Source organism: Diabrotica undecimpunctata, chromosome 1, assembly GCF_040954645.1.
Source record: "Diabrotica undecimpunctata isolate CICGRU chromosome 1, icDiaUnde3, whole genome shotgun sequence".
NCBI classification, from domain to species: Eukaryota; Metazoa; Arthropoda; class Insecta; order Coleoptera; family Chrysomelidae; genus Diabrotica; species Diabrotica undecimpunctata.
This window is the reverse complement of record NC_092803.1, coordinates 110,782,936-110,810,902: the sequence shown is the minus strand read 5'-3', so window position 1 is coordinate 110,810,902 and position 27,967 is coordinate 110,782,936. Positions and strand designations below refer to the sequence as shown.

The window sequence follows — 27,967 nt, the reverse complement described above, 5'->3', positions numbered from 1 at the left end:
TTAACTTCGTTCATAAGAGCGATCATCATTTCTTTCAATTCGGTGTTATCACAATCTTTCTTAGGTGGAGACCTAGTTAACTTTCTGCTTTTCATGAAAGGGTTTTCATCTTGGTCGTCTTCTTTTTTTTCCTCCCTCTTTCTCTTACCATCGTCAGATTCTTCACTATCCCATTGATTTAATCCTCTTCTCGCGGCCATATTGTTAAAAATATTATAAATCTCTTACCTTATTCCGAACAGTGTTTTGACGTTATAATTCTCACTTACACGCCAATGTATTGTTTTGTAATAATAATCACTAATTATTGTCCTTATCGTGAAGGTTCCCCGCACCGCGCTACTCGCCTCTTCAACCGATCGGAGCTTGTAGCACTGATTGTTTATTTAGTTTATTCGTTACTATTTTTTAAAAAACTCGATTTAGTTCACAATTTTCTAGTGACACTGGATTCACACAGACACTATTTCGCAGGAAAAACACTTTGTGGATAAATAAACTCGATATTACCCGAATTTTCGAATTAAATATCGGAGCCGTTTTAACCACGTCTTTCTCGTTCGTGTACCAGTGACGGAGTCCCTCAGTTTACAATAACGTACCATAAAATGTGGAAAAACAAGAATTCGGAAAAAATGATTAAGAAATGAACCAAGAGTTTGATGCTAATCATTGAGAAGACACATTCCAAGTGACATTGCAATCTGACAAAAATATCACAACGAAAACAGAACTAAACACAAAAATTGCTCTCGTGTGATGGAATACACAAGGTACATTTACATACATAGAGATGGTGTAATTAGTTATCTGAGAAAACCGCCTAAGAAATTTCAATAGCCATGAAAATATAAGGACAATGAAAAAAAGGTCAAAGGGGAGTATCAATATATGTTAATTATATCGGGATTTTGTAGAAACATTATTGCAAAAACAGATAAGCTTAAACTCTTAGGTAGCCATTTGGCTATATTGACCTGTCGATCTGCGATTGTTCACTAATACCAGTTTTAAGTTAAAAATTATTATCCGATACAAAAAAACAGTGACCATTGGTAGTCAGTTATTAAAAACAATCGATTTAATTACGACACAACAAACCCCCCCCCCCCCCCGTATAAAATCAACGAATATAATTGCGAATGCTCTTATGTCCAACTTCTCGATAATATATTAACTACAATTAGTGGTAGTTAATAATTATATACATTCACTCGACGTAACTTCACACAATTACTTACGTACTACTTGATGACGTAAATATTCCAATTAGACTACACGTTAAAAAAGTTCAACCCCAATTTCTTAGTTCAAATAAATCTACAATTCACTAAAAATATCCTTGTGATTATTAGTTTGTGATTGAACATTCCAGAAAAATAAAAATTCTAAATGTAAATTGGCCCTAATATACACAAATTGTCAAACGTGCAATAAATTATTTAATTTAAGATGACAATAATTATATACTAAAAAAATTCTCTTTAATTCCTACACAAACTGGTAAACGCACACAATAGGAAAAACAACTAAACAAAGTAAAAAAAATCAACTTGTACCATGGTGTAACGAGGAGTATTATTGAGGAGTGCAGTTAGAAATAGTAAACACGCCTTTAATATGTTCAAAAAACATCATACATATCTGAAAACTTTAAAAGTTTTCTTGAGCAAAGGCTAGATATATTCTAAAAAAATCCAAGAAATAGTTACTGGAAACGTTGGTTTCTTCATTAAAATGGATCACTCCATCGTCGTAGACTTGCAAGAAAGTTCGTAAAATAAAAAGTATTTATAATTACCACAAATTAATATAATCATATTAATCATATATATATATATATATATATATATATATATATATATATATATATATATATATATATATATATATATATGTATATATATATAGTTATATGTATATATGTATATATATATAGTTATATATATATATATATATATATATATATATATATATATATATATATATATATATATATATATATATATTTGGGATGTTTTCGGTCAATTTGGAGGTAAAAAAGACAAGAGTTGTGCTACTTTATCTATTTATTGAAGACGTTTCACCCACTGTTCAATGAGCATCATCAGTTCATCTAAAAGAGTGTTATTAGCGATACATCTAATATGAAAAACAATTAAGTAAATGATCTTACCTTTAAAAGATTTGTTATCTGAATGTTTGGGTACTATAGATTTTCATATCCCTTTTGTTAAACGGTATGTTGATGACCTTTTGTTAGCCTTACCACCTGACAAAGTAGAGTCTACCTTATCGATTTTTAATGGTTTTGATCCTCACTTACAGTTTACTTATGAACTTGAGGATCCTTCTTACAATAGTATTCCTTTCTTAGATATGAGTGTCTTTAGAAATAGTGACAGTACACTAACTACAAGTTGGTACAGGAAACCTATGGCTAGTAATAGGTTTCTTAACTATCATTCTTGCCATCCGTTCAAATACAAAATAAATCTTATAAAAGCACTCAGCTGTAGGCTACATAAGTTACATAACACATGCTGATAACAAAAGGGATTTTCTTTTGTTACTCAGAAGTATACTATCTGACAATTCTTACCCTACATCTCTCATAAATAAATACCTTTTTTCAACAAGTTTTGGGTCTTCTATTGATAATTTACCTGATGGTGATCAACTAAGAATGATTTCTAATAATATTATGAACAACAGTACTCTACTTTCTCCTAACATTGCAACTTCCACCACCCATTACTCTTCATTACCCTATTTCCCATATGTTACTGAAAAGCTTATTAAATTGTACAAACAGAACAATATCCCGGTTAAGATTGCTATTAATAATGCTAAGACTGCTAGGAACTTGTTTTCTAAAATTAAAACACCTCTTTCCTTTTTGGAACAAGTGAATGTAGTCTATCACATACCCTGTTCTGAATGTGATGCATGTTATATTGGTCAGACTGGCCGTTCCCTTAAAGGACGCCTTACTTCACATCGTAGTGACATTAAACTTTCAAAACATACTTGTGCCCTTGCAGAACATGCAATCAAGACCAAACATACTGTGAATTTTGATGATGTTAGAATTCTCTGTAGAGAACGTAGCCTTAATAAGAGACAGTTTACGGAGATGTGTCATATTTTGAAACCACCTAATGCATTAAATAAGAGAACTGATATCAGCAACTTAAGTCAAATTTACCATGCACTAATACTACAAAATTGATTCTTTCGTATTCCACTTTTAATTATTGGTTTCTTCTTCAACTTCTTTTATTATATCATAACATTTATGTTGACATCTACAAAACTTTTCCTTCAATCTCACCAGCTGATTCTCAGTTTTGACAGAGCTTTCAAATACTTCACTTTGCATGATATGATCATAACAGTCAAGAACCCTAGCCCTGCCGTTGTTAATATAACATTTCAAAATTGACAATTACATTTTTTGATAGATTTTATAATCAATCAATGTTTTCAAAAGTCAAATTATAAAAAAATTAATACAAAATTACTTAAATTAGGAATCTTCCGGCGTTCTGTGTTTCTGTGTTTTTGCGGATGTATTTAGTAGATTAATTTTTGATTTTTCTTTACAATAATAACATTTTAATGCTATAGATCTTTTAAAGGTAAGATCATTTACTTAATTGTTTTTCATATTAGATGTATCGCTAATAACACTCTTTTAGATGAACTGATGATGCTGATTGAACAGTGGGTGAAACGTCTTCACTAAATAGATAAAGTAGCACAACTCTTGTCTTTTTTATCTCAAAATTGACTGAAAACATCCCAATCACTTACGAGTGCACTTTTTTTATATTAAATTAAACGGTCATATTTCTTATATATATATATATATATATATATATATATATATATATATATATATATATCATCATTCAATCTTCGCTTATCCACTGCTGGACATAGATCTCCCTCATAATTTTCCATCTATTTCGATCTTGTGCCTCTTGCATCCAATTCCTATGATAACGTTTTAGATCGTCAGTCCAAGGTGTTGGTGGACGACCTCTGCTTCGGTAGGCATCATCTCTTGGTCTCCATTCCAGTATCCGCTTTGTCCATCTATTATCTGTCATTCGAGCCACGTGACCTGCCCAGTTCCATTTCAGTGTTGCTACTCTCTCTACTTCATCAGCCACTCCTGTTCTTTGTCGTAGCTGGCGATTTGGGAATTTGTCTCGTAGTGAAACGCCCAACATAGCACGCTCCATCGCCCTTTGACACACACGGATCTTTTGAACTGTTCTCCTTGTCATGGTCAACGTTTCCGCACCGTAAGTTAACACTGGCAAAACACACTGATTAAACGTTTCTCTTTTCTTTTATATATATATATATATATATATATATATATATATATATATATATGTATATACAGATTCGGCAAATTTTTAACTACCGTATACGTTATTCAGTATGTGGAACAAAGATAACACTTAATTGTTTGAATAGAAGTGAGAGGCAGTCACCATCTCGATTGAGTAGGTATGACTTTTAAACAGTGTTGCTATTATTTATGTTACATCTTTCCTTCTAAATTTTAGTCGGATGCATGAGTCTAAAATAAAATTTAAATCCACTACAGTTCATTGTAGAATAAAAATTAATATTGTCCCAAAAAAATTCAAATAAAGTAGCCACGTAATTGTTATTTTCTAATCGATTTTATCAATTACTTTATTAGTTAACAAAGAACAGTGATTTAAGTAATTTATGTGTGGCAACAAAGCATTATTCCCCTGAAGAGTTTAAAATTTTAAGCAACGCCTTCTTTTACAGTGCGAAGCGGCATAAAAATACACCGATGGGCGATGATGACCGACAGTAATTATCGGACGTTGATGGGGTGTAGTTCTTTCCATAAAATTATTTCGTCGCCAACTTTCCGTCAGTAAATCTTTAAGAAAAACTCAAACGCTTATAGGAATTCGAGTTTTAAATGTAATTTTTGTAGATTTTTAGCTCTGGTAGCTAGGAAATAAAACAATAATTAACTTAACAAACATTAACTAAATATAAATATTATTTTTATAAGAAAAAAACCAATCAAAAAAATTATTCTAAATAATTAAAATTAAAGGCATTTTTAAAAAATCTCTAACCAATTAAATGTTCAAACAAACCACCATTTTAAGCTAAACAAAATCCGAATCTATCAATTAAAGCAAGTCTCATTGCGTTTAGCTGATTTGGTTGTACTCGACTACAAAGTTGAACAATTTTTTCTTACAATTCTGCTAAATTGGTGGCTCGTTCGAATTCATGCCGATATAATTTTGATTTTAGCATTCCTAAGAAATAAAATACCAAAGGTGCTAAATCTGGTGATCTAGGGGGCAATTTTATTGTTCCTCGTGTAGAAATTATTCGTCCAGTAAATGTTTGTTCCAAATAATTTGTAACTTCGATTGCATTATGTGCTGGGCAACCATCCTGTTGAAACCAAACATCATCGAAGTTGACCGCAAGGTTTCGAACTGCTGGAATAATCTGATTGAGTAATAAATCTAGATACTTTCGCCCATTCAGATTTCCCGTAATAAAAAATAGACCAATTATATTATCGTTATAAATGCCAGTCCACACATTTAATTTCTTTGGGAATTGAGTTTTTACAGCAATACTCAAATGTTTCTTTTCCGTAGACCAATAGCGGACGACAGATGGATTATGACGTTTATGGATTGTGAATGAAGCTTCATCGGAAAACATTTTTAAAAAAGTTATTGTTTTTAAAAAGCAGCAATAAATAACTGTATTATTTCTACAATAGAATGGTTCCCATAATACCATTTCACCATTTGAATCTTTTCTTTTTGAAAATACAGTAGAACCTCGATAGGCCAAACCTCAATAACTTAAAAACCTCTATAACTTCAAAAAATTATATGTTCCCTTCCCATCGGAGCCCAAAACCTCTACAACTTAAAATACACAATCTCGATAACTTAAATAAATAATATCAATATTGGCCCTCAGTAACTTAAAGAAATGTTTTCACAATCTCTATAACATAAAATTGTTTACCAATGACAGCTGAACAGCTTAATGTATCATAAGTTTTCATCACTGTTCTAGAAACATCGATTTAGGTACTGTGTGATACCTTGCTTAAAATGAGTTCAAAAAGAAAATTAACAACGCTAACATATGCTGATAAATTAAAAGCTATAGAAGCAGTGAAAATGGATTCAAAAGAAAAGAAGTTGCGGCTCTGTTTGGAATACACGAGAGTACATTATCAATCATCATAAAAAAAGAAACCGAACTATTGAAAAAACAAGAATCAGGAGACAAAAATTGCCGAATTCCCTAATTTGGAACAGAGTTTGTTTACGTGGTTAAAACAGTATCGAAACAAAAACATCAGTATCAGTGGACCCATACTCAAAGAAAAGGCTGTAGAGTTCGCTAATTCACTAAAAATCGATAATTTTAAAGCCAGCAATGGCTGGTTAGAGAATTTCAATAAACGAATCATTTAGCCTTAAAAAAATGTGCGGCGAAAGTACGAGCGTAAGCAAATCAGTCTGCCAAGAATGGAAATCTGACTTGCATAATTTAGTGAATAATTATGATCCCAATTATGTTTGTAATGCTGATGAAACTGGTCTGCTTTTTAAATGTCTTCCCGAAAAAACATTAACATTCAAAAATAAAAAATGTCATGGAGAAAAACACAGCAAGGAACGACTTACGATTCTGCTTTGTGCAAATTCTACGGGCACAGAAAAACTCAAACCTTTAATTATATAGGTAAGTCAAAAAAACCTCGGTGTTTTGCAGGTTTAAAATCACTACCCATGGATTATGGAGCCAATAAAAAAGCATGGATGACAGCAGAACTTTTTAAAAAATGGCTGATTAATATAGATTAGCAAAGGGCAACTTGAAATAGAAAAATTGTTCTGTTCATCGACAACTGAACAGCACACGGAGACATACCACCATTAAAGGCAATCAAAGTACACTTTCTGTGCAATTTCTTCCACCAAACACAACATCACAACTTTAACCTTTGGATCAGAGTATCATTAAAAATTTTAAAACATACAGAAAAGAAGTTGTTAGAAGAATGATGGCTGATATGGAGCAAAATACGATTTCTTCTATCAATGTTCTTCAAGTAATGAGGATGATGGACAAAACATGGCAAAACGTAACACTCCTTACAGTGAAAAACTGCTTTAGAACCTGTGGTTTTTCTTCAGAACCTCAAGAAATCAATTTGGAGAGGAAGATAATAATGATCCTGAATAATGGAATAACAACATGTACTGTATTTAAAGTTATAAAGACGATGAATTTAATGACGACCCACAAACTTCATCTAAGAGCATATCAATCAACGAAGCAAGAGTGCTATACCGACTGTACGATCATTTATAGAGCAGTGTAGAAACATAAAAGATAACGTATTTCTTTTCTGTTATTAAAATCAAATCGATTTAGAAAATCACAGACTTTTTTTAGTAGACTATACCTTTAATTATTGCTTTAACTTTTTGTAACGAATATAATAAATGAATGTAGTGTATAATAAATGCCTATATTTTAATGAACTTCTGACCTATATTAATCCACCACAACATAGACCCTTGATAACTTAAAACCTGTATAACTTAAAATATTTGGTTTTTCCCTTGGAATTTAACTTATCGAGGTTCTACTGTATACGCTTGGCATGTTAATTATTTGTTTTCGACCTTTTACCACGACAGCTAAAAATCAAAGAAATAGACCTTACCTTATTGACCTTAAACCTGCTGTACAGATAAGGACCGCCTATTCTTTTGAGGGGAAGTCGTAGAGGGGGCAAATGGTTTATACTATTTGTCTGTCTACTGAAGTGCGATATTTATTTAGCTCACGCTGTTGTCGCATCTCAATTTCTCAATTCAGTATTCTTTGTTAATTAATGAAGTAATGATGTAATCGTTTAAAAAATAATACTTACATGATTACTTCATGTAAGGTTTGTTGGGGCAATATTAATTTTCATTCTACAATGAACTGTAGTGGATTTAAACATTATGTTACATTCATGTATCCGACTAATGTTTTAGAAGGAGTTATGTTACAGAAATTTCGCAACACTGTTTAAAAATTAGACTCGCTACTCCAAGTGCGTGGATTGTGTCTCACTCGTATTCAAACAATTAAGTGTTATCTTTGTTCCACATACTGAATAACGCATACGGTAGTTGAAAATTTGCCGAATCGGTATATATATATATATATATATATATATATATATATATATATATATATATATATATATATATATATATAACCAGTTTATTTTGACTTTTTTGTCTAGCTTTCGGAATTGTTTTATTCCTTTTTCAAGACGTTGTAATATAGATAAAAAGAATATGTAAATTTGTATTTACATAATATCAAAATTCGTCATAGCAACTTACTAGTCGTTGAGATTATTTATAATAAGCTTTGATCCTCAACATTAATAACACAAACATAAAATAATGCACAAAATACATGTTAAAATTTTGGTAAGGATAGTAAAACTTTGTTAATTCTATGACATCTTTTGATGGTGTGTTTTAACTCTGATACATAGAGAACATAAAAAAAAACAAGTTTAAAATGTAATTAGGTGTTCTTTACTTTACTTTACTTAATCAGTAGACCCATTTGTACCTTTCGGTGTTGGGCCGTTTTAAATACAATTCATTAAATTACAATATTTTACAGTCTTCTGAGGTGTCCTAGCTCTCAACGAACTTTCTGCATTCCTTCCAATTCTATACACGGTATAGAATAAACAACATTCGAAGACTCCTGTATCGTGAAGGGATCCTTTGTTTTTGCGAATAACTTATATACTGTTTTCACGTTCCTAGTTGTAATTTTTAAGCCATTAACATTTTTGAAAATTTTAATTAACTTAGGTGTCAGAATTGGAATGTAGGGTAAGGAACCAAAAGTTATTTTAGATAGATCTCAACTTTTTTAGTCCCTTGTCCCTGAACTCGATGAACTCGATGAACTCCCTACACACTGACGTGACGGTCGGACAAGAGAAGCGTCGGTCGACCACCTACAAGATGGACTGACGATTTAAGAAGACTCAATAAAAACTGGATGAGAGCGGCGCAAGATAGACGGGGTTGGAAACATTAGGAAGAGGCCTATGTTCAGCAGTGGACTCTTGAGGCTGGATGATGGACGTGACGGTTGGGCGATAATTACCTAAGCGATCTGTAATTTTAACGAAAGACACTCATTTTTCTGTTTTTTTTTGTTCACAACATCGTATCAATCAACACAATATTGTTTGCAACATTGTATCAACAACCGTTTATTGTTCGATAGTGTCTTAGCTTTTGTAAGCGAGATCTTGGCTAACTATACGAGGAGAAACAAAACTAACAGAAAGTATGTTGATATTTCCACATTGATGAACATTTGTACAAAGTTGTGAAACTGCAACACTCGGCACTCCCCACGTGCCACGCGTAATTTTTTAGTATTTTATGTGTAAAATAAAGTATTATGAAGTATCAGTTGGCAACATTTTTTTTTGTTTACTTGATGTATTTGAAAATGTATATGTTTCTGTTTTAGCTGAAAAATGGAAAAAAACTAGAAAAATACTGACTCCTGCGTTTCATTTTTCAATTCTTGATGACTTCTACGATACATTTGATTCCAATGCTGCACTTTTAATAAATCTATTGGATAAAGAAACTTGCAAAGATAGTGTTGATGTACTTCCGTATCTTAAAAATTGTACCCTGGATATTCTCTGTGGTAAGTCAAAGTTGCCTCAGTTACCTAGGTGCGTAATATAAAGAGAATAGAGAATATGCATGACTATTATTGTTTATGAAACTAGTCTGAATGGTACTGAATTCTGTTACTATCATGTGAGTTCTGTCACACATAGACAACATCCTTAGAGTGCCTGGCTTTTTCTAGATTATATATCCACCATTCCATTATTCTCTGTATAAAAATGAGATCTGTTGACGAGCTATAGACATTGTACCACGATTTCATCTTTAGACTCTGTTTCTATGTAAGATAGCCGAATGAACTGTCTCTCACCGTCTTGGTGTGTTGTTATTTCTGTTTGTTTGTACGGTTGCTAGCCTGTAAAGGGCTGGGATGTATCCTCGAGTGGTGGATCTTCTATTTTTTTTTCTCATGCAGTCCTTCTTTTAGGACGATGTCGTCTTCGGATTACCAATCCAATTTATATGGATTGACTACTTCTGCGTCCTGTAGTATTATGTATAAGGTGTCTGTATTGTGTACGCAGTCTGTTGTCTGATTCTTTTGGTAGGCTATTGATATCCATGCTTTGATTCATATGAGATTTTTATGCAATGTCTTATGTTTGCCGGGTGCGGTTTATCATGCTTTATATACTGTAAATCAGCAGACCACCCGCAAAGTTATCACCTAAATGCTTTGTTGTCAATAATTTATCAACTACCTACTAAAAATATTAATTATATAAGAAATAATAACTTAATAACTTTTTGGACTCTACTAATTGGCAGGATTTTTCAACTTAGTTTCAATCAATTTGTTCTATGAACTTCTTTCTCTTGGGATTTTCTACTTTATACCTCTGAAGATATACAGAACATCAACTTTTTCCAAATCGTTTTCACATGAACTTAGAATTTTGACATGTGAGAAAAGGTATGCTCACTAATTGAACATGAAATATTTTACCGATGCCAATTACAGTAAATTTTCTCTTCTTAGGTCAACATGCAAACGTTTTTCTGGCATATGCTTTCATCAATATGCTGTACGTATCGATGCTGAGTTGAAAGACAATTCAAAATCAATTTTGGAAATATGGTAATGCTAAAGGTTTTGGTCACAGTGTACTATGTTTTGTAAGGATCAGTCTGTCTCTATTGGGTAAGAAATTGCTAATTTGTTTAAGGACTTCTTTCAAACTGTCTATACCCCTGGTGTTAATAACCTTCATATTCTCAATATCTCCATTAATAAAAATGTTGTCATAAATTATTATAATGTCTCTGAAATGACTCTCATTAATTACTTATTAATTAATTACCTGTATACCTGATGATGTTTCTAATTTTCTTTTAAAAAAGTGTGTTGTTACCATTACCATGCCATTACATACTTTATTTAATAATTTATTAAAGTCGTCTTTTTTTCTGGTATTTGAAAGGAGTTTTGTTGTACCGATATTCAAATGAGGTCAGAAAGAAAACATTTAAAATTATCGAAGTATATGCATTCAGTTTGCAGTACCTAAATTGTTAGATAGTTTGATAGTTAAACAGCTATCTTGGTTGTACAGTGCACTTATCTCAGAGTTTTAACATGGTTTTTGTGCAAAAATATCTACAGCTACGAAATTAGTTTGTTATCAGTTTGAGCTTATAAAGTAAATCGAGAAGCGAAAACATGTGGATGCTATATATACCGATTTCAGTAAAGCATTTTGTGGCGTTGATTATCAAATTCTTCTTGAAACACTGCTTTCTGTGGGATTTCGTCTTTAATTTGTTAAATGAGTTGATACGAACATCATATGGTAGTAACAACACGTTACACGTTATACGTTACGTTGAATAGCTCAGATGTAGACATATTTAACAACAGTTTGAGTCAATTTAAGAGGTCTCTTGTACTTTCATAAGTTTATTATTTCTGTATTATTGTATTTTTACTATTATTGGGGTTAGCCCGGTAATAAATAGATAAATTATACTGCGAAGAGCATTTCTATATTCAGTATAATCAAAATTACAGAGAAACCGAAAATCAGAAACAAAATATTCCAGAAACTTAGCTGATTGAGAATGTTGGCGTCCTCACTCAGGTGTTCAGCCCTAGCTCTCGTTTCTCTGTTGCCAAGTGTTACGGATTAGAATGGAATAATAGTGTTCATGTACAACAGTTTGATGTTCAACTGAATGATACCGTATGAATGCTCTTTGAAGTGATAAAATTCGCGGCAAAACAATGACTGCCTGTGCTAAGCGGTCTTCTACCACCACACTTCCGTTGTGGCTGCACAGCAAAAAAACCACAAAAATGGCTATTTTTCTATCACGTTAAGGGTAATGAATAAAGTGGTCTCTTTTTGTTTTTGCTATTTCTTCTTCTACTTCGCAGATTTATTCGAATAAAATCAGGGTTTATTTGATAAATGATTTGTGTTTGGAGACACTAATTAGAAATGCAAAATTAGCCTATATTCATAATGTCTCTACCTTCTTGGGAGGACAGGTATTATGGACAGGTATTATGGTTACTCAACCTACCGACCAATTATATGTTGAAGAAAATACAAATTATGTGAGATACATGAGGCACATTCTAAATTCAATCTTCAGACTGTGAAGATGAACTGGATGAACTGTGAATAGCTGTGACTAAACCTGTGAATAGCATACCACAACGTCCTAAAACTTGTATTGATATCCGAGATGAAAACACACGCTACTAGACACATTTTCATTTTTTTGTTTCGATACATATTTAAGAAAAACAACAAAATAAATTAATATTTGTTGGTAAATTTTCAATATACAGAAAGTCTTTGTCGTAATGTAAAGAGTTTCTTTGACAATTTGAGATCAATCAAATAAAGATTTTTTAAATTATATACCTAATAGCTCTCCAGCAGAGAACGTAACTTTTATTTTTAATTTACGCTTAGTTTTATTTGTTTTTAGAAACAGCAATGGGAGTATCAATACATGCCCAAAAATATCCAAAATCGGACTATGTTCGAGCAGTATCAGAGTTGTGTAGATTGCTGATTATCAGAACGTACTCACCCTTAAAAACCTTCGATTTTTTCTACCGGTTTACCACTGACTACAAAATAGAAATGGAACAGGTTAAAATACTTCATTCTCATACAATGAACGTAATCACTTCCAGAAGAGAAGAATTAAAGAAAAAGCAGAAAGAAGAACAAAAAGAAAAAATAGGTGATGTTGGGATTAAGCAGAGAAAAGCATTTTTAGATTTACTGTTAGAAGAAACAATCGATGGAAGACCATTTACCGATACAGAGATTCGAGAAGAAGTTGATACCTTTTTATTTGCTGTGAGTAATATACATATATATATATATATATATATATATATATATATATATATATATATATATATAGAAAAGGAAAAGAAGTCTTTGCTGACAACGTTAGAAAAACGGAACTTTGAGGTTTATTGGGATTTGCAGCGGTGAAATAAGTGTACTCTTTTTACTAAGTTTTAAGCTTTCGAAAATGCTTATTTTCATCATCAGGAAAAACTGAAATAAAGTGCTACTGTTAGTAAGCATTCTCGAAATCTATTAAGAGTGTAGAGGTTGTAAAAAACTTACAGTTATTGAGATTTGTCTTTCGTGGATGTTCTACTCACAGGTGACAAATTCACGCACCTCTCATTGATTTTTAATAATTGACTCAATCAAGAAGCACTGCCTCAGTGCGGGTTGGTAAGGGTTCGCTGGTGTGTTCCGATTATAAGGCGTTGAAACTCGCCTTTCACCCTCTTCCTTCTGCTATATAACGTACTTCCATAATACGCCAGATATTGACGGGAATTACGCGACTTACACCCACCTACCAAAAATAGGTATATATATATATATATATATATATATATATATATATATATATATATATATATATATATATATATATATATATATATATATATTATTGTGATATTTAAAGTCTTGGTGCGCCAAGCAATAATTAGCTAATTAATTTTTTTGATTAATTAAAATTATTTAAATGATATGATTATGACTCTATCACAATTTTTAATTCTTTTATCTCAGGGTTAAATTCGTGCTTCAATATCTATGCTATTACATGTGAAAGGTAAGGTCCAGAGAATACCGGAATAATAAAAAACACATATGATCTAACACTATATATTGAAATAAAAATAATGAAATAATTCACACTCAAAAGTTTTCAATAAACAAATCTCATATAAGGATTCTCAAAATTTTGTTCTCCGTACGTGAACAATCAAAATTAATGGTACAAACAATATTAATTGAAAACTCAAAATCCCAAACTATTCTAGCTCTCCTAATCAAAATATTTATATCCTTTCTAAATTACGTGTAAAAATTGTGTTATCAATAAAAGAAAAAAACTGCAGAAAACAAAAATATCTCTCTCTGATGATAAGTGGTCCAAATCCTTGTTCCTTGTAGACTGTATTATCTCCTCTCAACCGCTCCCTATGTAATCAGCAATCTTACAACAGATTGTTGCAAGTATATCGTCCTTAATGATCTCCTTCAAAAGCAACAATCATTCAAATTATGATAGCCTTTCTCCTCTCGATAAACTGAATCTCTCGTTGGCCCGAGTGAAAAATGACTCTTGGAATATCTTCTCTTTACGATAAACTGAATCTCTCGTTGGCCTGAACAGTGACTCTTGGAATATAAGTAGGAAAATATGACTTACAATATTTTGCTGCTTCAGCTTCTGTCAGATACACTAACTCCACAAAAACTCACTAACATTCAACACTACTGCTTGCTACTTCTTGGGAACCAACAGAGAACAATCACTGTTCGTCTTACAGACTTGGAAAACCAACTGATTATCTTTTCTCTCTCCTCAATCTCGCTAAACTTTTTCCTACATACTTATCCCACCTTTTTCAATCTCCGCCAATCAAAACTCGTCACAATTCCCCCATTTTTTCATTTCGATAACAAACAAATTTTTACCTATAATTATAAAATTTCCTAAAACTTATTTACAAATAATATTTTCTATAATTCTTAAAAACTAACAAAAACCTCTTTCTAAAATCTCTTCTATTTGTCTCTAATCACTGCATTAATGTATTTTGGAAAACCCGGTTCCATTGTCTTTGGATTTCACTTAAAATTATGCGGGTCACTCAAGTATAACAAAGAAATAATTTATGCAAAGCTTACATTTTGTTTAGTACAGGTAATCCAAGAATTTAATAACTTTCCTTCTTCGAAATGTTTGTTGGATATTATCCTACTTATCTGAATTATTTTAATGTTTTTGAACTTTGAAATATTTTTAAACAAACCAATATTTTTCTCGATTTTACATATCATAACAATTCATAACAATATATATACATATATATATATATATATATATATATATATATATATATATATATATATATATATATATATACCTATTCTTCGCATATATATTCATAGATGTTTCAGAATCTTTATTTTATTCTTTATATTTTGTTCAATTTTCTCTGTGATTTTATTAAAATAGATGTTAATATTGAGCTTTATTATCTTAAAAACCATTTGCTTTAGAACAAATAATGTTTATTTAATCATATAGTAATTTCATGAAAGCGGTAACCAAAAGAAGTAATAATAATATACATACTAGAAATCACAAAATTTTGAATCGTTAAATTGTATTGGCTGTAAATGCTACACTAGATAAATATTTTAACTAATAGCTTTTTTAAATATATAATCATACATATAATTACTGTTCTAGGGACATGACACTACCGCAAATGTTATAAGTTTTACTTTATATTGTTTGTCACTTAACAAAAATGTGCAGGTAAGTTCTATAACTTTAATTTATAACAAAGTATTTATGTTTGGGTTATAAATTAAGCCCAGCTTAATGTATTACTTTGAAAAATAAACGCCATCTACTAACTTATTGTTTTTCTATATATATTTTTAATTATAAGGGGGAATATTCATCAACTGTGCTGTTAAGAAGGGGGGAGGGGGACTTTGCTTATTATTAAAGCTTATTACGATGGTATACAATAGGTGGACTGACTTCGTTTGATATATATCAATGTGTCGCTATTGTTTGTATAAATTTAATTTTTTACTAGTTTTTATGATACATTCGCAAATACAATTTTAAAGTTAATTTTAAAAAATCCAAAAACTACATTGAATTTTTTTAAAATAACTAAAAAGGGTGGTAATGAGTTGTAAACGTTGAGATGGGGGACGGCTTCGACTGTAGGGGGTATTAAAAAATCAACATTTTTACTATGTAGTTTATGGATGTCTTTAAGAAGACTAATTTATTATTTTTTTAAAATATGTCTATAACTTAGACACTTTTAACTATATGGGGACATTATCAGAGTGATACCTACAGATACTTACACATTGATTACATGAAATGGATTTTCAAATGATTCGTTTTTTATTTATTCCATCCTAATTTATTTCTTATGAACTATATTACCTCTGGTGATCTTGGATATCCGTAGGTCTGTGGTCTTAATTTTTTCACTAATATATTTCGTCAGATTTGATATATTTTTTTTTTAGTTAATATTAACAAATTCTGCCACCCAAATATTTTCTGAAACATATATCTACGATCTATAAGTCTACGATCGTTCTTCTAAAAGAGATGCTGGCTTTTTACACTCACTGACAATATTCCCGATGTTCAATTCGGATACAGCTCTGGTCATTATTATTTGTAATAATATGATATTAGGCACTTTACTAGATGTCCAAAGGGCTCCGATTACGTTTGGCATATAGACTTGATTAAAAATCTAAAACAAATCGGACTGCCTCGCCTATATATAAAGTTCATACTCTCCCATCTAAACGGTAGAAAGGTTCAAATTAAAGTCGTATAAATACTAAGTGGGATTTTAACTCTTGAAGCAGGAGTTCCCCAGGAGTAGGTGGATAATAGGTCATCGAGCGCGGAGCACGGAGCATCTGCCCCTAATTTGCAATCAGCTGTCCCTTATTTTCATACACATGTCCCTAATTACCATGTGCTCCCTAATTTGCATAGACATGCACCTGTTGTACACCTGCCCTACCATACAGCTGTCGCTAACTTGCACCTGCCCTACCATACAGCTGTCCCTAATTTGTCCAAATTTGTCCCAATGAAATACATCAGAAGAACGATCGGAGTAAAAAGAACTGATAGAATCAGAAATGAAGAAATAAGAGAAAGACTCAAAATCAAACCGATACTCTACTCAATCAAGGAGAAAAAATTGGCATGGTTCGGACATCTAACCCGGATGGACAATAATGGACAAGTAAAAAGAGTGTAGGACGCCAAACCAATAGGGAAGAACAGAAGAGGAAGACCCATTAAAGAATGGAACAGTGACATCTCGCAGATACTGCAGAGTAGGGGTAAGACCTGACAGGAAGCAACACAGATGGCATCCAATAGGAAGGAATGGAGAAAGTTCGTTAAGAGCTAGGACACCTCAAAAGACTGTAAAACATTTTAATTTAATGAATTGTATTATAAACGGCTTAACACCGAAAGGTACAAATGGGTCTACTGATTAAGTAAAGTTAAGTGTCCCAAAATTACAGTACAGATGTCCCTAATTTGCATAAACCTACACATGTGGTACTCTCTGCTGTACACCTGCTCTACCGTACAGCTGTGAATAATTTGTATAAACCGACACCTGTTGTGATCCTTGTTGTATACCTGCTGCCTGCTCGCTAATTTACATATAGCTGTCGTGTTGTACACCTGTCCCTAATTTGCATACATCTTCTTGCTCTTTAATTTGTATAAACCTACACCCATGTTGTGCTTCCTTAATTACCAAACATCTGCGTGCTCTTAAATTTGCATACACCTGTCACCCCAGACATGTGAACATAGAGCAAAGGGGTATAAGAAGTCTTGTGTTGTGCGTGTTATTTAGTCTTTAACAATAAGTGGTAAAGTACAGATGTCTAACGTGTTTTTAAGACAACGTTGGTTTTACTTAAACCCATCAAACACCCAGTATGCGTCCATCTGTTGAGCCCACAAATTTAACTTTGAACCAAGTGTTATTATCAGTGGATACAAACATGAGTGTGTATTATTCAATTAAACGGATTGGATCAAATTTTTATCCCATGGCGCCATTTTATGGCGGAAAATCACCAGTAACCAATTAAAGATGAAAATTGTCTTCTAGAATTCATGCAGCTTCCATGCAGTTATAAAAATTGCCAAAGGTGATTCACAGATCATTTTAAATGCTAATTCAATCGCATCAATATGGAAAATACTAACGCGTCTTAATTGCCATTTAGAAACCCTAAAGAAGGAAGAATTTACCAACTCTCTAGGAAGATTTAAGGCTGGGTGTGGATTCCAAAAACGCAATTAAATCAGGATTGAAAATTATGGAACCCATTAAGAATATAAATAAGACGACTTAGGTATGGCTTTAGAGTTACTCTACAGATATCCAGTACTATTTAATGGTCAACTTTAACGAAAATGTCCGTATCCACTACGTTTAAACCAATTGTCCATGTATAATTAAGTACAGGGAATTCATGGCTGCTGACGGAATAAGATTCCGACGTAGGATAGAAAAACCGCTAAAATTATTAATACTGTATTAGATATAATTCCATCTTGCTTCCAATTTTATACACAACATGCACACACGTCTTTTGACGCACACCTTGCGGTATTTAATCATGCCCAAAGACAAATTAATTTTGTCGAAAGATTGTTAAAAATTGGTGGATATCACTAAATGCCATCTGAATTAAAACTATAGTTTTCAAAGCCCCTAGAAACACATTTGGCTTCAATATACGCCTAGCCATCTACGGAGAGAGACCCGAACTGCAGTCAACGGTATCATACTTGGGAGTCGATTTAACAAAAACTACCAGGAAGATTACAACTACCCTAAATGAAGTACAAAGACAAGGTACTCTTCTAGGAGAGCTATGTAGCAAACTCGGTGCAACTAATATAGTGACGCTTTACACGCTACTTAAGAATAAACAGCGTAACAGGATCCAAACGAAGAAGATAAGAAGATAAAAATCTCTGTCAACTCTGTAGAAAAATCAATAATTATCCTTCCGCACTAATCCACAACACTGCTGGTATCCCGTCCATAACCTCTCGAATTCAATTTCTAAACAATGTCTTGAGAACAATTTGGGGCCCTAACTATGGATTCAAAATGTTCTCAAGACGCCTTGTCACCTTTGAGGATATCCAGTATTCAGACGTGCTAAAGGACATGAAAGACTGGTTGTTTGTGGTTTTTAATCTTATTTCACAATGATATCTGTCCTAGGTGAGACAATAGCCACAAGTATCCTCCACTCGTTTCAAAGAATCAAAAAATTCTAAAAATAATCGTTTTTTTAATGCGAGTTCCTGTGAAACTCCATCAGTAAGTAAAGAAAGCTATCTTAAACCTCGATGTTCCAGAGAATAGTTTCCTCTTCAGTTGTCTTCTCAGAGAATAGCGCTGGTCCGCAAATGTTTAGCTACAAAGCTGGACTATTCATTGTTCGTTAAGTTTGTGCTACCTAGTTGCACAAAAACTAGTGTAAACATAATATTACCTATCGTTGCCCATCTCACTTGTGAAAAAGCCAACAAACCCACAAACCCGGTGACTGATTGTGGAGGCAAAAAATAATTTAGGAACAAACAATTCGCACTGCATTTATTTCCGACGAGATATATGCTCGCCAATTTATTGCCAACAGAAACGAAGAACAATTCCTAAAACTATTCTTTAATATTAATATGCCGTCGGCGTTCACATTCATCCATTGCCGAGCAGTTTTCAAGCAGACAAGTTTTGACCCATCTAACGGCCGACCTATTTTATAATCTCCGTGACGATGTTGTACGATTGGTTCTTTCTCCATATTGCCTGGAGTTCCAGGATGATTTCCTACTGCCACTTTTGAGGAGGAACGAAGGTTTTTTGATTCCATCCTCTAGGTACTCGGGGAGTTATGTATCCTCGCCTTACACTTAGTAAGAGGTTCATTGGGGCTCTGTTGTCAACAAGGTGCTACTGGCAATGTAAAATACTTTAACAGTTCGAAGTTCTTATACTTGATTGTATATAATATTTGTCTTGCATGAAATATTTGCCAGTATTCTATGCACAGTAGGCACCTTGAATATCAACAACAAGATGCTGGCTCCTCAAGCCTCGGCGTGTAACCGAGTTTACACTCCTCGAGGTATAGGACGGCGGAGTGTCGACTCTTTGACTATGGCTAGATTGCGGAATAATTGTAAGTCAAGTGTACAAGTGAACAAAATAAAATTAACTACGAACAATTAATACAATTTATGAGAAAATGTAATGTTTTATATGAGTTTAAGTAAAGTAAGTCGTTTGTTGTTATTATCGGTGTTGTGTTAATTTTTACAAAAATATACGCCAGTGACTGAAACAATGTGTTTATACGTATCTACAACCGCTGTCGCGGTGTTAGCGGTGACGCAGGCGAAAGCCACTGGCATGAAAAATAGACCAGCTCTCTAATCGAGATTCGGGACAGCTGGCAGACAGCGATGGACTGGCACAAAAAAAGGAATAAAATGATGCCACTACTATGCCAGGGCTATCGTCTCAGGGCGACTGGCGCCAGTTATTGGATATATGTAAACCTGCCTTTAACCCCGATAATTTCATTTGGATACTACATGATCTCCGCCATACGTCCATTAAATTTTGATTTCATTTTGTTTGCTTATGTCTTTATGCCGTCATTTACAGTTTAATCTATTAACAGCTGGTCTCCCTAGTAATATTTCCTATTTGGTTTTCTTGAATGCTACGACAATGCGAAATTTATTTCCATTTTTGAATTCAGTTAACTTATTTACTCTTTTTAATTCGACTTAACCACAATGTTAGTTGAAAATAGGATTATTTAAAAGTTTCCATTTCCATTTTGGAAATCGTTCTTTGTAGAAGTTATAGATCGTATAAAATGAATCAAAACTTAAATTTAATTTACCAATTAAGCAATTATTCAGTATTAATATTTATCGATTTAGAATTAAAATCATCATACAAAAGTCATCTGTTACCACTATTATCTGAAATATTTGTTTGGTTTAAAATTAAAATTTCTTTAAGTGTTAAAACCAATTTGAAATTATATAATGGTATTAATACCGATATAAACGTTAACATTGATAAAACATTTTCAATTCAAGCACATCAAAGACATTTTCAATTCCTATTTAATATAACACAATATAAATAAAACTGTTTTATCCATGAATACCTCTATATTTTTTGTATATTTGAGCAATAAAACGATTACACAAAAGATATTTACGTCAGTAAACAATCGTTATCAAGCTTGTCTGTTACTCGCCTATCTCACTTCGCTCGCTCTGCTCGTAATATCAGAATCGTTCGATAAATAGTTACTTTGCCGACTTGGTACATAAATAACTATTATCTCACTTGTACATGAGTCAATTAAAACATCTGTATAACTTATGTCTTATGTCTATAACTTATGTCTATAACATTATATACTTATACATTTTTCGATTTCGGGACGATTGACATTAATAAATTGCTGAAGCCTCGACCTTTTTTAAGGTTATTTAGAGGCAATTTAATAATGTACACGATTATTATTTTAGGACAAGGTTGCTCGAGAACAAAAACAAATTTTTGGAGAAAATAAAAACAGAAAGGTCACAATGAGAGATATTCAAGAAATGAAGTATCTAGAACTGGCTTTTAAGGAATCTCTAAGGTAATGTTTTAATAATATTACAACAAGAGCGCGTGTATACATATTTGCCTATATATATATATATATATATATATATATATATATATTTGTCCAGCACTTTACATTCTATGATTTGGAGTAATTCATATCTTTCCCCTCTCACCACATGACCCACAGGTATTGTATTTTTCTCTTTGATTATGCTGAGTAATTCTTTTTGTTTACTCATGCGTCGAAGTTCTTTTCGTTTCGTTATGCATTTATTTATTTTCAATAACAAAAAGCTTTATTATACATACCAGCAACTAAAAGTATTCGCTCCGTGCGTGACCATGGTAGGGGTACTTGAAACGATGCCAGCGTGCGTAGCGGCGAAATATCACAAAATTGGCCCTACCTTTTTACGCATAAATTTTATCAAAAATTTGTGCAAATACATATTGCGTATTTAATTGTGCTAATAATAGCAAAAATAGTAAGTGTAGTTTTTGTAGGTTCTAAAAGATTACATATAAATTAGAGAAAAGAAAAAGATGGATCCGTGCTATTAATATGAAAAAGTAAATATCACATAACTTCATTTTTATGCAATTGAAATAGGAAAAATTTTAATAATTTATCTTAAATGATATTTTATAATACTTCAACCTAACTGCAGAGTGCCTGATGACTTTAGCTTTTATATTATAGCTTTTACTATTACTGTTTTTAAATATATGCTCTTTCACGTGAAAAACTTGATTTGCCAGTACTAGATTTTTCCCTTTCTTTTCCGTTTGTGGTTGAAAAGATATATTATGATGAATTTTGAGAAACCCAGTTTTTAATACTACATTTATTTTGTACATAAACAAAAAAAATATAATTAAAAAGTTAATTGTTAATAATTGTCAATTTCGCATGTATTTAACAATGTCAAACATATGTCATATGTTTAACCTGAAAATTGGTAGGTCCAAAACTGTCAGATGAAGGCGGTAGGTGTCGCGTCAGTCACGCACAAAGCGAATACATATTTATTTACAACTACACTGGGTTCGTAGGTATGTAACAAGTATGCCAAGATGATAGGTTTACAAATCGAGAGTAACTATAAATATCTTAAAATCGAGTTTAAGAAAATTGTAAATAACGTAGAAACTATGGTAATATAACTATGTACCATTCGAAAGAGAAAAATTTGTTTAATAATTTATTAATAATTTATTAATATATATAGTGTTCCATTTAAAATAAGCAACATATCACACATTGAATAATTCAATAATGAATCTGTAAATTTTGAACACCCTGTAAAGAGATGTGTAGTGCTCAATCATGGAATATATTTAACAAATGTCCAACTATTTTGTCATAAGAGAAAATTTGGTATAATTGCTTAAATAACTTGAAGATGACTCTTCTTTTAAAACTTTACATTTTAAGAAAAGTCGACATAACTCAGAACACTCTCTACTTAGGTATAGGAACTCTTATAAAACTATACCTTATTTTTTGCGGACAATTAAAAATGCAATAAACTATAGGGTGTCTCATAAGAAAAAATATAACTTTGATACGCCGCAATTTTTTGGAACACCCTGTATATTTTAAAATAATTTAAAAATGTAGTTTTTATCAACTTACAAACTATTTATGTAAAAAAAATTAAATCTTTTATCCTCTCGCTGTAATCTTCCGGCCCGTTAGTGGTGATTCACTGGTGTGATTATATATATATATATATATATATATATATATATATATATATATATATATGTATATATATTTACATTTATATATATATATATATATATATACATATATATATGTTTGTAACAAACTGTTCTCATTACCTTGTCTGCTAACAGAACACTTTTTTGGTAGTGCAAAATATTTTTCCATTATTTTGACTTTCTTCAGTTTCGCGACTATAATCACGAGCTCTCGTTCCATCAAGATTTATAGATTATTCTACGCTTGTTTCTATATGATATACATACTATGTATTTACCTCGCTCACATTTACTCGAGAGTTATTCAGTATTACAAACTTTCCCAATCCTATTCAAGTTAGTAGCAATTTTTGGACCTCCACTTCGGGGATCATGAGGTATGCTCATATGATCACTCTTAAATGTAAAAATCCCATATTAACAATTTAAAACTAAAAAACTAAGGAGCGACTTCCAACTGTTTGCGTTTAATACAAAGATGCTTTGTTTTTTGTTCGTGTTAAACCTGTCAAATAACAGTATTTTGTCGAATCTCTAAACTCTTTTTATTATTTAATATTATATTATTAATATTTTTCATAATTTTACGGAATGCTCTCTTTGGCACATTGTCAACAAGCTATTAATTATCAGATATTTAGTAATAATCAGTACTCGCTCGGAATAGTATAACGATCTTATTTGAATTTGAGCAATCCCTGTTGTATGTAACGTAGTTAGTCAATAATCAATCTACCTAAACCTCCAATAACAATAATTTTTTCACCTTAAATATTTAGGATATATCCACCAGCTCCTTATGTTGGTCGAAAAACTGATAGAGATATAGCATATATCGATGGAAACATTATTCCGAAAGGAACGGGTATAGTACTGGCTATATATTGGGCAAACAGGAACCTGAAGTATTTCCCAGATCCTGAAACATACAACCCCAGCAGATTTGAAAACACTACAGGTACACATCCGTACACATATATTCCATTTAGTGCTGGTCCTAGAAATTGTATAGGTAAGGCAACTTGTTTAAATATTATGTATTTACAATTTCTTTTATGAAAAAGAAACATTACACCAAAAACAACAATCATCCTTTATATATATAATAAGCTTTAGGAGCTCACGTGTTTATGCTATTTTTTTAATTATTAAACCGTGACATTAAGTATAATAAACGAAACTTAAAGAAAATTAAGGAAAATAATGCAGAAACTCTAACTATTGACCAAAAATGGGAAAAATTCAACATGCTCTGGTGTCAGTTTGAAGAGTATCTCTCAAACCACTTAAAGAAAAATGAAAACCTTAGATGACATTATAAATTCTTAAACTTATAAAAGAACAAACTGAATAAATATAAAAAAATTCAGAGAAACATCAGAAACAAAATTCGAGACGCAAAAGAGAGGCGCCTCTCCGATAGAATCAAGGAAATAGAAGATCTGGATAAAAAGTATGATTGCTTTAATTTACACACAAAAATGAAAGAAATGACAGGTTGTGAAAAAAGCACAAAAGAACAAATATACTCAAGAATGATAAAGGAGATAATATTACTAATGTGAAGAAGAGATTTTGTGACTAGACCAATTACATCCAAAAATTATTTAATGATGAAAGAAAAGAACTGTAACTGAAATAGAAGAAAATTAAAAACCACAGAGGATACCGGACCACCAATATTACGGGAAGAAGTTACCTATGCTATTAAATACATAAAAGAGGACAAAGCTACTGTACTAGAAGATGTACCAATCGAATTATTAAAACTTATTGATGAAGATGTTATTGATGTAATGGTTGAACTATTTATTCTAATAATATATCAGACTGCCACAAACCCTAGACAATGGCTTCAATCAACCACGAGTCAAGTGCAATATCCTGCTTAAAGCACAGAACAATATCCTTAATGCTGAAAACATTTTTGGAAATAAAACGCAGCAGAATTATTAAAACTTAATTGTTAAAACTCTTGAATAGAAAACACACGGAAAGTGACACGCAATTTGACTTTGGAAATAATATGAGCACAACAGATGCTTTGATCGGCTTAAACTTGAGTACATTGGCTTGAATGTACTTATGTTTTATAGATCTTAAAAAGGTATTTGATCAGGTTAAAGGTATACTTCCAATGTAACACTCAAGATATCAAAATACTGAGAGGAGTCCGACAAGGTTGCATGTTGTCACTACTACTACCGGTGAAGCGGTATTTAAAGAAGCACTCAGATTCAATCAAAGATATATCTATAAATGGAGAAGTTTTGAATAACTTGGGTTTTGCAGGCGATACAGTAATAATGACGGATAACAAGAATAATTTATAGAACGAATTCTAACGTTTTAATGAAGGCTGTCATGAATACGGACTACGAATGAATTTAAAGAAATCTAAATGTATAATCATGAATAAATCAGCAGATGCAAACATCCAATTGATTGTTGAACTGTAATTGAGAGTGTGAATACCAAAAATTCTCTTTGTTGTCGGGATATAAGGTTAGAACTACACCCAAGGATGCTTCGGAGTTACGTGTTCTCTACTCTTCTTAATAGCTTGGAAGTATAAATATTAAAACAAGTGACTCTGTCACAAGTGAATAAGTTCTTCTTCTTCTTCTTCTTCTTCTTCTTCTTCTTCTTCTTCTTCTTCTTCTTCTTCTTATATGGACATGACTCTGTCTGTTTTTCAATGTGCCTCCAGTAAGCTGTCATTCCATCGTTTGTGTGGTCTTCCTACTGATCGTCTTTCTATTGGGGAACCGTCTCTTGCCGTCTTTACTACTCTATTTGTTGTCATTCGGCTTATATGATCGTTCCATTCTACTCTTCTATTTCTTACCCAGTTTTTGATGTTCTCCACCTTGCATATATGTCGTATATCTGTACTTCTAGCTCTGTCCCATAGTGTCTTACCATCAATTTTTCATCAAGTGTTTTCATCTCTGTGGTTTCTAACATCCTTTTTGTTCTCTCTGTGTCAGGTCTTGTTTCTGCCGCGTGAAAGTCAATAAGTTGGCTATCTTTAAATTTTAGTATTCCAGAAAAATCCTAGGAATATTATGGACTCAAAGAATGTTAAACATAGAAGTTACTAAAAGAATAGAAAATGGAGCTGAAATAATATTGATTATCAAAAGACGAAAATTTAAGTACTTATGGCATGTGATAAGAGGGCAAAAACACTTATTCCAACTTATTCTGCAAGGCAAAATTTGAGGGGTGCGCAATGTGGTAAGACGAAGAATATCGCGGCTTAACTTGAGGGAATGGTTTGAATGCAGTAGTGCATAATAGCGGAAGTTTACAGGATCTGCGTAGCCATCATGATTTGCAACCTTCGATAGAAGATGGAACTTAAAGAAGAAGATATCAAGTAATGAAAGGAGTTACTCAAGTTAAACATTTTAAAACATATTTGGTCTGTTTATTTTGATAACTATATTTTAAAACAACATTTACATTACATTTTAAAATAAATTTATTCTCTTTATTTTGATAATTGAACTTTAACAACGGCATCCGATTTAAAAGTTGAAATTTTACAAAACATTTAATTTTCATTTATGTTTTATTAATATAATAGTTAATATACTAAAAAAAGTGAGATAGACAAACATCTTTCAAATAAGTTTAGAACAAGTAATTATATTTTTACTATTCTAGGTCAAAAGTACGCATGGAATTTAATAAAATCTGTCGTATCTACAATTTTGAGAAATTATGAAGTGTCGCCATGTGGACACAAACTTGAATTAGCTGCGGAGGGTGCCCTTCTATCAAAGAATGGAATCAAAGTAAAACTACGGAAGCGAGATTGGGATCGAATTTAATATGTATTTATTCCTTAAATTTGTGATGTTTATTTGTATTTTTCTATTTTTTGACATAATTTTAGTTTAAATTTGATGTAAATGTAAAAAATTGTTGGGATTAATAATTATTGTTTGTATTAATTTTCTCCAAATAAATATTCTACGTAATGATTTTTATTAACACAAAAACAAGTTTTAAATTCAAAACAATGTCGTATTTTTTTCCATATAGTGCCACCGAGATAATATGTCCGCTGTCGAAGAATCTAAAAATATATTTATGATGCTTCTTGGATTCCCAAAATACGACAGATTTCGACACAACGCAAAATAATTGTAAGATAAACACATCAGCAATTATGGTATAAACGATTTAGTCGAATTGAAAATGATTTAAATGGAAGACAAACTTTCGTTTACAAAATGATGAAAAAAATAAACAATAAAAAAAGATACCGGCAAATTATATCACTGTTTAAAAAATGCGACCATTATATTTGGCAAAACTATAGAGGTATTAGTCTATTGAATGCAATGTATAAAATATAAATAATCCAAAATGATTAATAATAGATTAAAAATATTACAGAAGCTGTTACAGGATAAGAGATGCTTTTCGAAAGGGCAATTCTACTAACGACAATGTTGTTATTATAAAAGAAATTACAAAAAACATAGAGAATTTAACCTAGAAAAGCATTTTATAGACTTTGAAAAAGCTTTTAACCGTTTTGATAGATACCTGCTGTTTGAAATAATGTAAAATATGACACCCAATACAACTGATTAAAGCAGTTAAAAGTATGTACAATAATGCAAATCTAAATTGTTCTCCTAGGGCCAACGCCATATATTGGCTTTTGATG

General features: G+C 31.8%; 1 protein-coding gene across 3 annotated transcripts in view; it reads left to right on the top strand.

Annotated features, from left to right (window-relative positions):
* The window catches only part of LOC140452370 (cytochrome P450 4c3-like), a 51,292-nt gene extending 24,023 nt beyond the window's left edge, over nucleotides 1-27,269 (top strand). For all 3 annotated transcript variants that reach the window (XM_072546594.1, XM_072546579.1, XM_072546586.1), the window contains 6 exons: nucleotides 9,628-9,813; nucleotides 12,738-13,117; nucleotides 15,555-15,623; nucleotides 21,471-21,586; nucleotides 24,060-24,292; nucleotides 26,953-27,269. In XM_072546594.1, coding sequence (XP_072402695.1) covers nucleotides 9,628-9,813; nucleotides 12,738-13,117; nucleotides 15,555-15,623; nucleotides 21,471-21,586; nucleotides 24,060-24,292; nucleotides 26,953-27,119 — 1,151 coding nt within the window. In that variant the 3' untranslated portion in view covers nucleotides 27,120-27,269. The remainder of the gene's footprint in view (nucleotides 1-9,627; nucleotides 9,814-12,737; nucleotides 13,118-15,554; nucleotides 15,624-21,470; nucleotides 21,587-24,059; nucleotides 24,293-26,952) is intronic.
* The last annotated feature ends 698 nt before the right edge of the window (nucleotides 27,270-27,967 follow it).